The sequence below is a fragment of the Schistocerca serialis genome, chromosome 11 (genome assembly GCF_023864345.2).
Source record: "Schistocerca serialis cubense isolate TAMUIC-IGC-003099 chromosome 11, iqSchSeri2.2, whole genome shotgun sequence".
In the NCBI taxonomy this organism is placed as follows: Eukaryota; Metazoa; Arthropoda; class Insecta; order Orthoptera; family Acrididae; genus Schistocerca; species Schistocerca serialis.
The window spans coordinates 203,069,040-203,084,170 of NC_064648.1; the positions used below are offsets into that span (position 1 = coordinate 203,069,040).

The 15,131-nt window shown below is 39.0% G+C and overlaps 1 protein-coding gene across 1 annotated transcript in view; it reads left to right on the forward strand.

Annotated features, from left to right (window-relative positions):
* Nucleotides 1-14,293, forward strand: part of LOC126427002 (uncharacterized) — an 81,668-nt gene extending 67,375 nt beyond the window's left edge. The window contains exons 7-8 of the mRNA XM_050089153.1: nt 3,815-3,896; nt 14,075-14,293. Of these exons, the coding sequence (XP_049945110.1) occupies nt 3,815-3,896; nt 14,075-14,191 (199 nt within the window). The 3' untranslated portion in view covers nt 14,192-14,293. The remainder of the gene's footprint in view (nt 1-3,814; nt 3,897-14,074) is intronic.
* Nucleotides 14,294-15,131: the final 838 nt, after the last annotated feature.

Genomic DNA, 15,131 nt, shown 5'->3' on the forward strand with positions numbered 1-15,131 from the left:
GGACAGAATTTGGCACAATATCCCTCAGGAACGACATACAGCAAGTCTATCAATCACTGCCAAGCAGAATAGCTGCTTTCGTAAGGGCCAAAGATGTGCCAGGGCAGCATTGACTTTCTCAGTTTTTGAAGCTCTTTCTCTTGAATAAATCATAAAATTTTCTGGAATCGTAATCGTGTGTTTGTCTGTACATGTACATCACATCTATCGATTTCTGTCCCATTTGGATAATTCCTTCATAGTGCCCTTTTTTCCTCAGATTGTATTTTGCTGTTTAAATAAAAACAATATGTAAAGCTTTGTACAGGGTGTTCAAAAAAGTCTCTCCGCAGTGCAATATGATTGTTCGTGCGCCGGGGTTACTTCCGTTCAAGTGGACTCCCCCAACATTCCACTCTTCCATTTATCTCAGTCAGCATCAGTAGTGTCGTTGGTGTGTGTTGTTAGTGTTGACATGAACGTTTAAGTTTCGTTCCTTTGTTCATTTGTTTTGTTTTTGTTGCAATCACACATACTGCTCGTGTTTCAATGTCACTGCTTACTGATGTTTCTGGTGATTGCATAATTTCACAGGGATTTTTGCCTCCACGATCGCCTGACCTAACACCACCCGACTTTTTCGTCAGCGAAAGCAACCGACTATAAAAACCGTCAAAATCCATCGATGAATTTAAAACTGCAATATCCACTTTCACTGCTTCTGTTACAGAAGAATTATTAAAGCTTGTGTTTGGAAACATGATTAGACGAATAGAGTTTTGTATTCAACAACAGGGGAACACTTTCAACATTTAATGTTAAAATTTGTAAGTAAAAATGAATATTCAATAAATTAATAATTTGTATTTCACTGAGTTTCATTTCGGTATATTCACTGCGGTTAACAATCATATGGCACTGCAGAGAGACTTTTTGAACACCCCATACATATAAGTTTAATCATTGTAGGGCAAAATCAGAAAAACTTCTAAAAGAAAACGATTGAGTGTGTAGCACTCAGAATCTACACCATTTGATCAAAAGTATTCGGGCACCACCAAAAACATATGTTTTTCATATTAGGTGAGTTGTGCTGCCACCTACTGCCAGGTACTCCATATCAGTGACCTTGGTAGTCGTGAGAGAGCAGAATGGGGCACTCTGCAGAACTCACAGACTTCAAACGTGGTCAGGTGATAGGGTGTCACTTGTGTCACACATCTGTATGCAAAATTTCCACACTCCTAAACATCCCTATGTCCATTGTTTCCGATGTGATAGTGAAGTGGAAACGTGAAGGGACACGTACAGCACAGAAGCGTACAGGCCGATCTCGTCTGTTGACTGACAGAGACTGCCGACAGTTGAAGTCGGTCGTAATGTGAAATAGCCAGACATCTGTCAGACCATCACACAGAAATTACAAACTGCATCAGGATCCACTGCAAGTACTATGACAGTTAGGCGGGAGGTGAGAAAACTTGGATTTCACGGTCGAGTGGCTGCTCATAAGCCACACATCACACCAGTACATGCCAAACGATGCCTCGCTTGGTCTGAGGAGCGTAAACATTTAACAGTTGAACAGTGGAGATGTTGTGTGGAGTGACGAATCATGGTACACAATGTGGCGATGTGATGGCAGGATGTGGGTATGGCGAATGCCCGGTGAACGTGAACGTCATCTGCCAGCGTGTGTAGTGCCAACAGGAAAATTCGGAGGCAGTGGTGTTATGGTGTGGTCGTGTTTTTTATGGAGGGGGCTTGCACCCCTTGTTTTGCATGGCACTATCACAGCAAAGGCCTACATTGATGTCTTAAGCATCCTCTCGCTTCCCACTGCTGAAGAGCAATTCGGGGATGGCGATTGCATCTTTCAACACGATCAAGCACATGTTCATGATACACGGCCTGTGGCAGCGTGGTTACGTGACAATAAGATCCCTGTAATGGACTGGCCTGCACAGAGTCCTGACCTGAATCCTGTAGAACACCTTTGGGATGTTTTGGAACGCCGACTTCGTACCATGCCTCTCTGAACGACATCGGTACCCCTCCTCAGTGCGGGACTCCGTGAAGAATGGGCTGCCATTGCCCAAGAAACCATCCAGCACCTGATTGAATTCATGCCTGCGAGAGTGGAAGCTGACATCAAGGCCAACGGTGGGCAAATACCATGTTGAATTCCAGCATTACCGATGGAGGGTGCCACGAACCTGTAAGTCATTTTCAGCCAGGTGTCCGGATACTGATCGCATAGTGCAAGTTCTACTCCTGCAAACTACGATGTTGTACTTTGTTTTGTTTTATTCACTTAAAAGTGCTGTTTGCTACTCATTATTTGTGTAAATCCAAACAGATTTGAAAAACAGACACGTCTTTAGTTTCCTGAGAAAATAAAACATATCTGGTATAAATTCTACGTTGTTGCATTGTTTGAGTTTTGGCAAACTTCACTGTGGTAGAAGAAAAACTAGTAACAAGTCATAATCACTATCTTGTCCTTTGAAGAACATTGGCATAAACTTTAACTGCATTTGACTCATTTGCGTGCAGTACAATCACCCCAACAACCAAAAGTTGTGTGTATTTTTCAGAAACTATGCCACTGCTGCAAAAAGCACACATCCTGTTACACAAAGTACTAAATCTTTGCTATAGTATTGTTTGTACACTACCCAAGATTTTTCAATATTTTTATTATTAATTGTCCACAATGTTATTGCACCTGGGAGCGGGGGCTTATCTCGAGTCAGTGCGTAATTGGCATTGGTAGTATGTGTACAATTAACTTTAAAGCATTGACAGTGCGATGTGTTTTCCTTAGTCAGCATTGTATTTGTTTACTGTAATATCACCTTGTGGTTCCAAAATAATGGTGAATTGCAATAATATGATTGAGTAGTTTGTTGTTGTTGTTGTTGGTGGTGGTGGTGGTGGTGGTGGTGGTGGTGGTGGTGGTGGTGGTGGTGTCCCCCTACAATTTTTACCCCACCCCCTTCCCCCACAGTTTCCTCCTTTCGACGTCTGGATGTGTAACTTTTAATAAAGTTGTGCTGTAAATTCCTTTCTTCCTGAATTTGATCCAGGACCAACTCATTGGTTACTCGATCTACACATCTGATCTTGCACATTCTTTTGCAGCACTGCATTTCAAGAACTTGTAGTCACTCATTGTCAGAACTGTTTATTGTCCACATTTCACTTCTGTACAAGGTTGCATTCCAGACAAATACCTGCAGAAAAGATTTCCTAACATATTTATCTTCAATGTTAACAAATTTATGTTTTTCGGAAATGCCTTTCTTGCTTTTTGCAGTCTGTCTTTTATATCTTTCGACCATCATCAGTATATTTTACTGCCAAAAAACAAAATTGATCTATGACTTTGTGTCTCATTTCTTAATATAACAATTTGTCTGAACTATAAATCTTTTTACTAAATTCTTCTTGCTTTCCTTCAGACCTTCTTCAGTGTAGAGGTGGAATAGCATCAGAGGCAGGGTTGTACCCTATCTCATTCCCTTCTCAACTTCTGCTCCCCTTCCATATCCTTAGATTATTATAGCTTATTGAATTGACATGTAAATAATTCGCCATATGTAAATAATTTGCCAGCAGTTACTAGTGTATCATTTATATAGTGAACCAACGTAGTGATCCATCTGGGCCAACTTTATTGTGGTTTTCGTATACTTCTCGTGAACCAATCTACCAAAATACCAGAATAACGACTAGTTACATTTCTTTACATCTTTGTCCACACTATTTAAGAAAAAATAGAACTCATAGTTTCAGTGAAAGTCAGTCATTTGCTTTCTTGTTCTATGTGCAGGTCAGCCCACTCTTCTAAAATGAAAGAAGGCCATTCCGAAAACACTGACACGACGGCCGTATACCTGTACAGAAATATTTTTGTAAGTACCTATATTTTATGTAAGTGACTGTTTCAAATATCTTTTCTTTTGTAGAAGGGACCAAAGCTAAGTGTTGTGTTCCACTTATTCTGCAAGTATCTGGCATTATTAGGGGCTTCATATTTATAATATTTTCTGGCTGTAGCCACTTTCCATAAAATTATGTCGATCTGTAGACTATGAAATGTTGGGAAATGTTGAACCAACATTTTGGCAACCTCTCAAAGTGGCATTCATCAGGATACATTATGTATTGTGGCAGTGCTGGAACACAGGAGAGTTTTACAAAAACTAACTGGAGATTTCCTGTGTGGAAATTCCAGACACCACAAGTGAAAGTGCATTTGGTGCATTTGGGTTTGAAATTGTAGAAGTGTTAATTGAAGGGGGGAGAGAGAGAGAGAGAGAGAGAGAGAGAGAGAGAGAGAGAGAGAGAGAGAGAGAGAGAGAGAGAGTCTATGGTAAGGTTTGGACTTCAGTATTATCATCACAACAGAATTTTGAAATATTACAAGGCGCAACAATGGTCAGTTGCTTGAAATTGTATTGTAATTAACTAATAGATTTTCAATTACAGGCATTTAAGCTAAACTAAGTGTCTGTGACTTGTAATCAAAACGTCTTACTTGTAATGAAAACATCTTCGGTCACAGGTTTGAAACCTGTCACTGCTTAAATTTTGATTAATAATCGGCATTGGTGGCCGGAGACTTCAGACAGGAGTCACACTGATTCGCCAATAGCCTTGACAGGGAGGGCGGATATCTGGGAAGAGACTGCCAAGGGGGTGACCATGTGAAAAACATTGAATAACCAATGAAAGGATGACATTCTGCAAGTCGGAGCATGGAATGTCAGAAGCTTGAATGTGTTAGGGAAGCTAGAAAACCTGAAAAGAGAAATGAAAAGGCTCAATCTAGATAGAGTAGGGGTCAGTGAAGTAAAATGAAATGGAGACAAGGATAGTCAGATGAGTATAGGGCAGTATCAGCAGTAGCAGAAAATTGTATAACTGCAGTAGAATTTGTTATGAATAGGAAAGTGGGGCAGAGAGTGTTTTACTCTGAACAGTTCAGTGTTAGGATTGGTCTTGTCAGAATTGACAGCAAACCAACACTGACAAAAATAGTTCAGATATAAAAGCCAACGTCACAAGCTGAAGAGATAAGAGAAAGTATATGAGTATATTGGAAGGGTAATACAGTATGTAAAGGGAGATGAAAATCTAATAGTCATTGGGGGTCTGGAATGCTAGGGGAAAGAGTAAATGAAACGATTATTGGGGAATTGAGCTTGGGACAAGGAATGAGAGAGGAGAAAGGCTGATTGCGTGCTGTAATAAATTTCGGCTAGTAATAGTGAATACTCTGTTCAAGAATCACAAGAGGAGGAAGTATAGCACGCAGCTTGTGGCCTAGGGGCTAGCGTTGCTGCCTCTGGATCATGGAGTCCCAGGTTTAATTCCTGGGCGGGTTGGGGATTTTCTCTGCCCGGGGACTGGGTGTTTGTGTTGTCCTCATCATTTCATCATCATCATCATCATCATCATTTGTGAGAGTGACTAGATTGGATTGTGGGAAAAAATGGACTGTGTAGAAATTGGGACTTTGTACAAGCACTGATGATCACGCAGGATGATGATGTGGTGTGCTCAACCACACGGAACAATCATCATCACAAGGAAGTATACTTGGAAAAGGCCAGGTGATACATAAGGAGTTCAGTTAGATTACATCATGGTCAGACAGACTTTCCAAAATCAGATACTGGATTGTCATGCGTACCAAGGAGTAGATACAGATTCAGTTCACAATATAGTAAGGATGAAGAGTAGGCTGAAGTTTGAGAGATTAGTCAGAAAGAATCAGTATGCAAAAAAAATGGGATACAGAAGTACTAAAGAATGACAAGATAAGTTCGAAGTTCACTAAGGCTATACACATAGCAATAAGCAATAGCACAGTAGGCAATACTATTGAAAAGGAATGGACATCGCTAAAAAGGGCAGTCACAGAAGTTGGAAGGAAAAACATAGGTACAAAGAAGTTAACTGTGAAGAAACTGTGGGCAACAGAAGGAATACTTCAGTTGTTCGATGGAGGAGGAAAGTACAAAAATCTTCAGGGAAATTCAGGAATACAAAAATAAAAGTAGTGAGGAATGAAATAAATAGGAAATGCAGGGAAGCTAAGTAGAAGTGGCTGCATGAAAAATGTGAAGAAATTGAAGGAGAAATTATTGTTGGAAGGCCTGACTCAGCATATAGGAAAGTCAAAACAACCTTCAGTGAAATTAAATGCAAAAGCGGTAACATTGAGGATGCAATGGGAGTTCCACTGTAAAATGCAGAGGAGAGAGCAGAGAAGTGGAAAGAGTACACTGAAACCTATATGAGGGGGAAGATTTGTCTGATATGATAGAAGAAGAAGATTTATAAGAGAGAGGCATCCAGGATTAGACTCCAAATTTAGTAGAGTTTTGTAGGACTTAAGACCAAATAAGGCAGAAGGGATAGACAACATTTCATCAAAATTTCTAAAATCATTGGTGGGAGTTTCAACAAAATGACTATTCATGTTGTTGTGTAGAATGTATGAGTCTGGCAACATACCATGGGACTTTTGGAAAAATATCATTCACACTATTCCGAAGGCTGCAAGTGCTGAAAAGTGGGAGAATTATTGCACATGCAGCCTAACAGCTCATGTGTTCAAGCAACTGACAATAATAATGTACGAAGAATGGAAAAGAAAATTGAGGACGTGTTGAGATGACCAGGTTGGCTTTAAGAAAGGTAAAGGCACTAGAGGGGCAATTCTGACATTGTGCTTGATAATGGAAGCAAGACTAAAGGACAATCAAGACACATTCATAGGATTTTTCAGCCTGGAAAAAGTGTTTGACAATGAAAGATGGTGTAAGCTGTTCGAAATTCTGAGAAAATAGGCGGAACTTGTAAGGAAAGACTGTAATACACAATACACACAAAAGGGAACAATAAGAGTGGAAGATCAAGAACAAAGTGCTCAGATGGAAAAGGGTGTAAGACAGGGATGTAGTCTTTCGCCCTTACTGTTCAATCTGTACATTGAAGAAGCAATGATGAGATAAAAGAAAGGTTCAGGGGTGGATTAAAATTCAAGGTGAGAGGATACAATTCACTGATGACATTGCTACCCTGAGCAAAAGTCAAGAAGTTTCAAGAAGAATTACATGATCTGCTGAATGGAATGAACAGTTTAATGAATGCAGAATGTGGATTGAGAGTAAATCGAAGAAAGATGAAAGTAATGAGAAGTAGCAGATATGAGAATATCAGGATTGACGGTCATGAAGTAGATGAAGTTAAGGAATTCTGCTACTTAATCAGCAAAATAACCAATGATGGATGGAGCAAGGAGGAGATCAAAAGCAGACTAGCCAAGAAAAGTCTACTAGTATCAAACATAGGCCTTAATTTGAGGATGAAATTTCTGAGATTGTACGTTTGGAGTGCAGTGCTGTATGGTAATGAAACACGGACTGCTGTAAAACCAGAAAAGAAGAGAATTGAAGCATTTGAGATGTCATGCTACAGATGAATGTTGATAAGGTGAAGAATGAGGAGATTCTGTGCAGAATTGGAGAGGAAAGGGAAATATGGAAAACACTGACAAGGAGAAAGGACAGGATGATAGGACATCTGTTAAGACGTTAGGGAATCACTTCTGTACTAGAGGAAGACTGAATTTGGAATACGTCCAGCACATAATTGAGTATGTAGGAAAGGAATGCAGCCCGCCATTGAATTAATCAGAAGACTGATGATTAAAAGAAAAGTGGAAACAATTAGACCACAGTCTAATTAGATAGAATATTTATGTGATAATAATAAGAATGAGAGATACTTCACCAAATGTGAAAGTTGATAAATTTGTGTACACTTGTGGGGTAGTCATGATTCTGTATTTGTGATAGTCCTGGAGCACATTAAGTGGTTGTATTAAACATACCCCTCCCCCCAGGTTTTGGCGTCTTCAGTACACACATGATTATAGAGTTCTCCTGTTGTACCTTTCCTCCTCGGGTCACACTTTCAGGTGTCGTTTCTGATTCTGATTTCCAGCAAGTCATCAGGTTGTCCATTTAAAAGGAAAGAAAATGGTGGTAGTTCTATACCAGCAAACTGAATTATAATCTTAATACAGTATAACCCTGCTTTTACGTTTCCGGAATTAACGTTTTCCTGCTGTTTACGACATTTCTTATCGGTCCCATCAAATTTCCTATGCCCACAATGTTAATTTGATTTTGCGTCAACATATTTTTAACTTTCCAGCGATTTACGCCATATGAAAACATGTTTGTGGACAAAATATGATGCTGGCATGATGTTGGCTGTCCAGTAGTGTTTACAAATATTAAGTGTTTAAGTTTCTTGACACTAGGGCACTCTTCTACTCAGCGGATTTGAACTGGTAAATGAGTAAAAGTTGTCTCAATTCGTGCCGTATCTCCCGCCGTTGCCAAACTCTAATGGTGTGGTGGCTGATGGAGTAACTGGGTTTATTCGAATGAAGATATCGTGACCAATCACAACCATTCTCTAACTGTTTCTACTGCGCAAATGCAGCTTTGTGATTGTTGTGATCATTGGGACAGCTTTTTCGAACCATATTTAGCGTGTTTTGGCTTATGGCCACTTGGAGCGCTAGTTGACGCAGTCATTCACTTTGCGTTGCTCAAATGTTTTAATGTATACACAGCGACGGTTATGTATTGTATCCATGCTGAGCAAAACGTGTACTGAGAATTTATTCTCGTTGTCAAGTGCAGTATTTATGTATGAATTTTTTTGTGATGTTACACAAACAAACAATGAGAGTGATAGTTCGCGTGTGTGTGTGGTTTCCTACATAACTGATGAGGCACAGTATCTCAAAACCTCAAAACGACAACTGCAGTGCAAGGGACACAGAATAACACACATTCAAACACCATACAAAATACATATTTGCACTTGACAACGAGAAAAAATTCTCAAAACGTGTCATGCTAAGCATGAAAAAACATGTAACTAGTGCAGTATTTCATTATTTAAATAAAGAATGACATGTACAGGCCTTCAAAAACATTGATTGTGACATGAAATTGAGTCAAATGTTCTTACTTCCCAGACAGTTATCAGTTTCAGTTACATCAGTGGTTTTTATTAGGTAATAAACTTTCATTAGATAGTGAAAAAGTCCCTGACAAGTCTTTTGATGCCTGTTATGTACATATATCATACATAAAGTGCAAGTGGGTATCCTATACGTAACTTTTACAGCTTAAAATGTTATTTCCCACATTTTACTTTTTCCAGCGGTTTACACCATTTTTTTGAAGTTTGAAAAGTGTAAAAGCAGGGGTTTCACTGTATTTTCTAACCCAACTACATGCACTTGAATACATTACATGCAGACTCATGAAAGTACAGTTGGTTGGTTGGTTAGATTATACTCACAATGGTGGCAGTTCTGAACATAAGAGTCAAAAGAAGAATGAGTATTTGCTTTTCAATATTCCTGATCTTCTTTCATAATTTTCAAAACCAGCAACTTGGTAATGTCTACCAACGTTGAATGACAACTCCTCTTATTTTAGTCCTCTGGTTGATGCAGCTTTGTGCCTTTCAACATTTTCAGTAGTGAAATCCGTGGGTATAATAGTCCAAGGAATAAAGTATTTCTTCTGTTTCTGAATGTTGATGAACTTTTGTGACATATGTGTGAGTACAAACATTGTGTTCAATCAGTTTCTCACATTAAAAGTTTATTATTTTTTGTTCATTAGCATTGTTGTCTAGCACATACATGGAATTATGTAGGAATGGAGTACTCTGAGATCGTGCTTGACACACTGTGATGTCGGTAGCTCTGTGCAACACATGTCACCTGAAAAATACCTCAGAAAATAATAAAAATACAAAACAAATATCTGAACTTATACAGGTTATTATCTACCTATAAAAATACTTTTCTTGATTACTCACCTCTCATTTAATTATTATTAAAATTATAATAAAATTTGGTGTACATATGCTTGCTCATGTATAGACAATGAGGGTACAGAAAATTTTGCTTGTCTAGTGCCTATGGGACACTTCCTGGAATTAATGCAGCTGCATTCGGTACCCTCTCAACAATAAACATAGAGATGTGGAATGTATTAACAGGACAAACAAAGAACACAAAAAAATAAATGGCTGTATTCTGGCCATCAGCAGGTTTTTCTGTGAAATTGACATGATTTATATTCAAGAATTTGCCCGTGGTGTAGGAGGAGTTATTAAGGAGGAATATCTTTAATCTGCATTTGAAAAATACTGCTATTATCTGTGGGGCATGTACAATTTCCACAGATTTCTACTTCTTTCTGTGCCAAAGTCCTTTTCATTAAAGGGTAATGCAGATCATTTTCCCTTCCACCATTGTACTTGTGAATCTCTGTGTTACTCTCAAACACAGCTGTATTGTTGACAAATTTTTTTACAGGGGAACAGATGTAATGTGAGGCACTGATTAATATTCCCAGCTTCTTAATGAGATGCCTGCAAGATGTACATGGGCGAACATAATTCTAATTACTTTCTTAATGCGATGAATACTTTTTGATTAAGTGAGAAGTTGCCCCAGAAATTATCCCATAGGATGTCAGTGAGTGAAAATATGCAAATTGTTATTTTACTGACTTCCACCAGCTCGCACGTGTCTAATTGTAGCTAGATTGATGAATTCTGTGGTGTACACTTGCAGCCACTGGCTACCAGTTTGCCACTTGTGGATCACATTTCTAGTTGGGCATTATTAAACCCACACATATGTGCACTGTGCAGCATGCTGAGAAGTTACACCACTATTTTACTAATTTTTGTTTTGGGAAGGGCACATAATTCAATCAGTTTTGTTTTCCAATTATTTTTTCTTATATTTGCAATTTTTAATATCACATTGTGAACTGTAGTCTTCAGTTATAACAGTCAGAGAGCAGACATGTTTACACTGAGTGGCTCTCCTCGCCTGATCGGCTAGTCTGTAACAAGTTACTGTGTAATGGATTCTATTGCTTGTAGTTCTTAGAATGAAGTTTTCATGAAGCAGTGGAGTGTGCACTGATATGGAACTTTGTGTCAGATTAAAATTGTTTGCAAGCTGTGACGCAAATTCGGGACCATTGTCTGTCGCAGGCAAGTGCTCTACAAACTGAGCTGCCCGACCATGACTTGTGACCTATCCTCACTGCCTTACTTTGGCCAGTAGCTTGCATCCTGCTTTTCAAACTATCAGCACACACCCCAAATTTGTTTTTGGAATGATCCCTCTGTTCTTGACCGAGCTGTGTCTCCGCAATATCAGTTTTTTCAGGAGTGCTAGTGCTACAATTTTCACAGGAGGATGTCTGTGAAGTTTTAAAGGTAGAAGATGTACTGGCGAAAGAGAGGCTCTGGTGACTGGTTGTGTGTCATTCTCTGATAGCTCAGTTGGTAGAGCACTTGTCCACAAAAAGCAAAGGTCCCTGGTTTGAGTCCTAGTTCAGCACATGGTTTTAATAATTTTTGAGAATTTGACTGGAGTGGACATTGTAACTCCACAAATGTTAGCTGCACAAAATAAACGTTTTTTTCAGTTGAAATTGCTTATGTTGACTTTTAAAACACAGTTTGAATCTCCCAAGAAGTTTCACGTAATAGTTCTTTTTCAAACATTCGAGTGTGAGTTGCACTAACCTGTGTGGATTAGTTTCATAAGGTAACGGTAAGTGCAAGTCTGGGCTGAAGCTCGATAGGGTTGAAATTGTAGTCGTCCTTAATTATAGAATTTAAGATGCTCACTTTCATTTATCTGCTAAGTGGTAGATTGGAAATGGGAGATGGGATTACTGCTAGGCACACGACTGAAGTGCTTAACCTGCCATCATTTACCTGTATGCAGGTTCTGCACTCCCAACTAAACATTTTCCAGTTGCTTTCAATTAAATTTGTGAATGTTAATGTTCACTGACATATCAGCAAGATGGGATGGACAGTTACGGTGTGCACACTTCCTTGCATATACTGACAAGAGTGTGTTGTCTGTATTGTCATTGCCAGCATTTCAAATGTCTAATGTGTCTCCGCAGCGCTCCATCCCAAAAGGATTGCTTTTGAGGAAGACTTCCTCTCACTAAGCATTTAGTTCATATTCTGCATGGGCACTGGTAATTAGTGGTTATATGTAGATATAATTATGCTGTATAGTGCCATGAAAGCATTTTTGTAGCCTATCATTAAGGTGGTGAATAGCACAGTTCATCCTAAATTCAGTCTTGTTAATAGTGAGAGATATAATTAAAGAATATATGTGTTGGCGTGGAAGTGTAAAAATCTCTAGGCCCTTGAAGGTTCTGTGAGATGTTTGGTTATCCAGCCAAATGCAAAATATGCTCAATTTTATTGGGACACCAATATGCTATTTTCTTCATTTGTTTTAATGTTTGAAAATGTGTTTTGTTGCCTAAGTGTTAGAACAGTGTGTGTGTGTGTGTGTGTGTGTGTGTGTGTGTGTGTGTGTGTGTGTGCGTGAGAGAGAGAGAGAGAGAGAGAGAGAGGTACTAATACAATGTCTTCTGTTTTTAATACAATTTTTCTGAGCATGTAAATGTTTCTATCTGTTTGAGTTGCCCTTTCTACTTCTGTAAGCATTGCCTCTACAACTGCCTCATTGTCACTGATACCAGCTTAAGTGTGGATGTCCTCAGAGAGGTCAGCTCTTCTTTGTTCTCATTAGTTGCTAAATATATCCAGACTATCTGGTCTCTGGACAACAGGAACTGTAAGGTCTCTCATAGGTCGAAAATGTCAAGACTCCAATGGCATCCTGCCAGGTCTCCGTACCCATTTAAGTTTCTGCAAATGGCCACTGAATGGTGCTATTGAGATTTAACATTACTACTGTTCGAAAATTAACATTTCGGTGTAGTTAAAACATTTGCAGTTCAGAAACTGGCCAACTATATTGTCTGCAGGGAGTGTTTAAAGAAACAGTGCTCAGGAAATGGATTATATCTGAGTGGTTTCGTCGAATGGCTTAAGATTTGCGTGAAAGTCTAACTCGATAACAGTACCTCAAATAGATTTGTTCACCTTTGCTAATGAGACACTTCCAGAAAAGACTACTCACAACTGCTTTGCAGAATCTGGTTGTGGCCGTGCTTCTGTTACCGGTTTATTTCTCGAAGGCTGACCAAAATCAGTTGTTTCAAAAAACATGTGTGCTGTGTACAACACGATTGAAGGCGGTCCGCATTGGCTTTCCATGAGGTAGAGCCATCCTTAGGCATATTAGAGACTGTAGCACATTTGATTTTGCGTCAACATTTAGTAGCTGTGAATAAGATCTGTTCCCACTGGCTTTCACACAATTTGGCCAAAGTCTGAAAACAGGCTTGTGTCACTTTGTGTGAGAAATGCTTTAGGAAATTCAACTCAGGAAAACAAAATCTGTTTATAACATTATAGCAGGAGACAAAAACTGGTTGTATTTGTAAGAATCGGAAACAAAGAAGTGGTCATCTGTTTGGGTGTCCTCAGGTGAACCAAAACCAAAAGAGGGTCCTGGAAGCATTTTGCTTTCAATTTTGGTTACACTCAGCACATTGTAACCTTTGCTAAAAAAGGATTGAAGAACAGCTAATGCTGAATGGTACACAACAATTTCTTTGGCACAAATCATTGATGGAATCGCGTAAAAAACAACTGAAAACATCACATCATTCTTCATCACTCAATGTCAGTTCTTGCACATCACATAAGTTATTTACTGGAGCAAAATCCATCAAATTAATGGCTCATTGTCCACATTCACTTGATTTATTGCCAAATAATTCCGTTTTGTTCCCTTGTGTCAAACAAAAAATACTCGGACAGCAATTTTGTGCCAATACTGGAGTGGAAATTTTTTTTTCAGAATTGGTTCAAATATGTGCAGAATTGAATAAATTTAAAGGCAACTGTTTTGAGAGACAGTAAAATGATTTTTACAAAAAGGTGTTTTTCTTTCGTTGTTTTTGAAAAAACTTGAAAGGCAGCCGCTGCACATCTTTTTGGTACTATAGCATCATAATAAATGACTGAGTGCTGCCAGAAAGCCTCTACTTTTTTATGGTTTTATCGTTTTCAGAGCAAAGTGCAGGAGATATTGGACCATAGTAAAACAGCTTCAGAGGGCAGGAGAGACAGTTCTGGGAAGAAACCCTCAACATCTGAAGCAGAAAATGGAAGAACGAAGAACAGATAGCATTAATTTCCATATGGTGATGCATAAGGTGGATGTAGACAGAGTTAGGTTATCTGACTTAAAAGGTAAAATGTTTGATGGTATTAAAAATGTAAATAATAGAACATAATAATAGTGCTATTAACTGTGTACCAGTGTGTCGAGGGTACTTATTACGTTCCCATTAGTCATCCCATCCATTCCAGTCAAATCCAGAATGGAGCCATCGAGTCATTCTGATGCCCACTACATCTGTCGTTAATTACAACATTGCTCTCTGTCAGATGGATCTTCTTAAGTGTCATTTATCCCAGATTGTATGAAAGCAAATATGGACGTATGAGCATGTGCTGACAATTCACCGTTGTTTGCTTGTACTGTGACTAGTTGTATACACTGAAGGGACCAGGAAAGAACACAGTAAAGTAAGCTTATATGTTTTTTCACTGAGTGCCATACAGGTGTGACTCAATAGAATTCTGGTTACAGTTCTGGTATAAAACTCTGAGATTCACATAGGACTATTTTGCATGGTGGGTGTGTTGTTCTTGATTCAGCAAACAAAATGTAACAGGAAGAGAAAAATGTATTAATAGATGTCCATATTTCTATGCAGGTGTGCAGCGCTTCACTGAACTGCAGCTCCGTTCTTCCTTAGAATTATTCCATTATCTTGCAAGTACTTTAGTTGACACTTCAAGCAGGCTTCTTGTTAGAGCTGAGGAGAAAATTTAAAAGTAGAACATTAATTACTGACATGCACAATTAAGACACTTACATAAAGCTTTTGGCCACAGTCTTCATCAGTAAAAGATAGACATGCACCATTTTCACACACAAGCAGGCACACCTCATGCACACACGACTGCCAACCCCAGCATCTCACGCCGGACTGCATTTCAGTCCGAGATGCTGAAGTTTGCGGTCGTGTGTATGAGGTGTGTTTGCTTGTGTGTGTTTG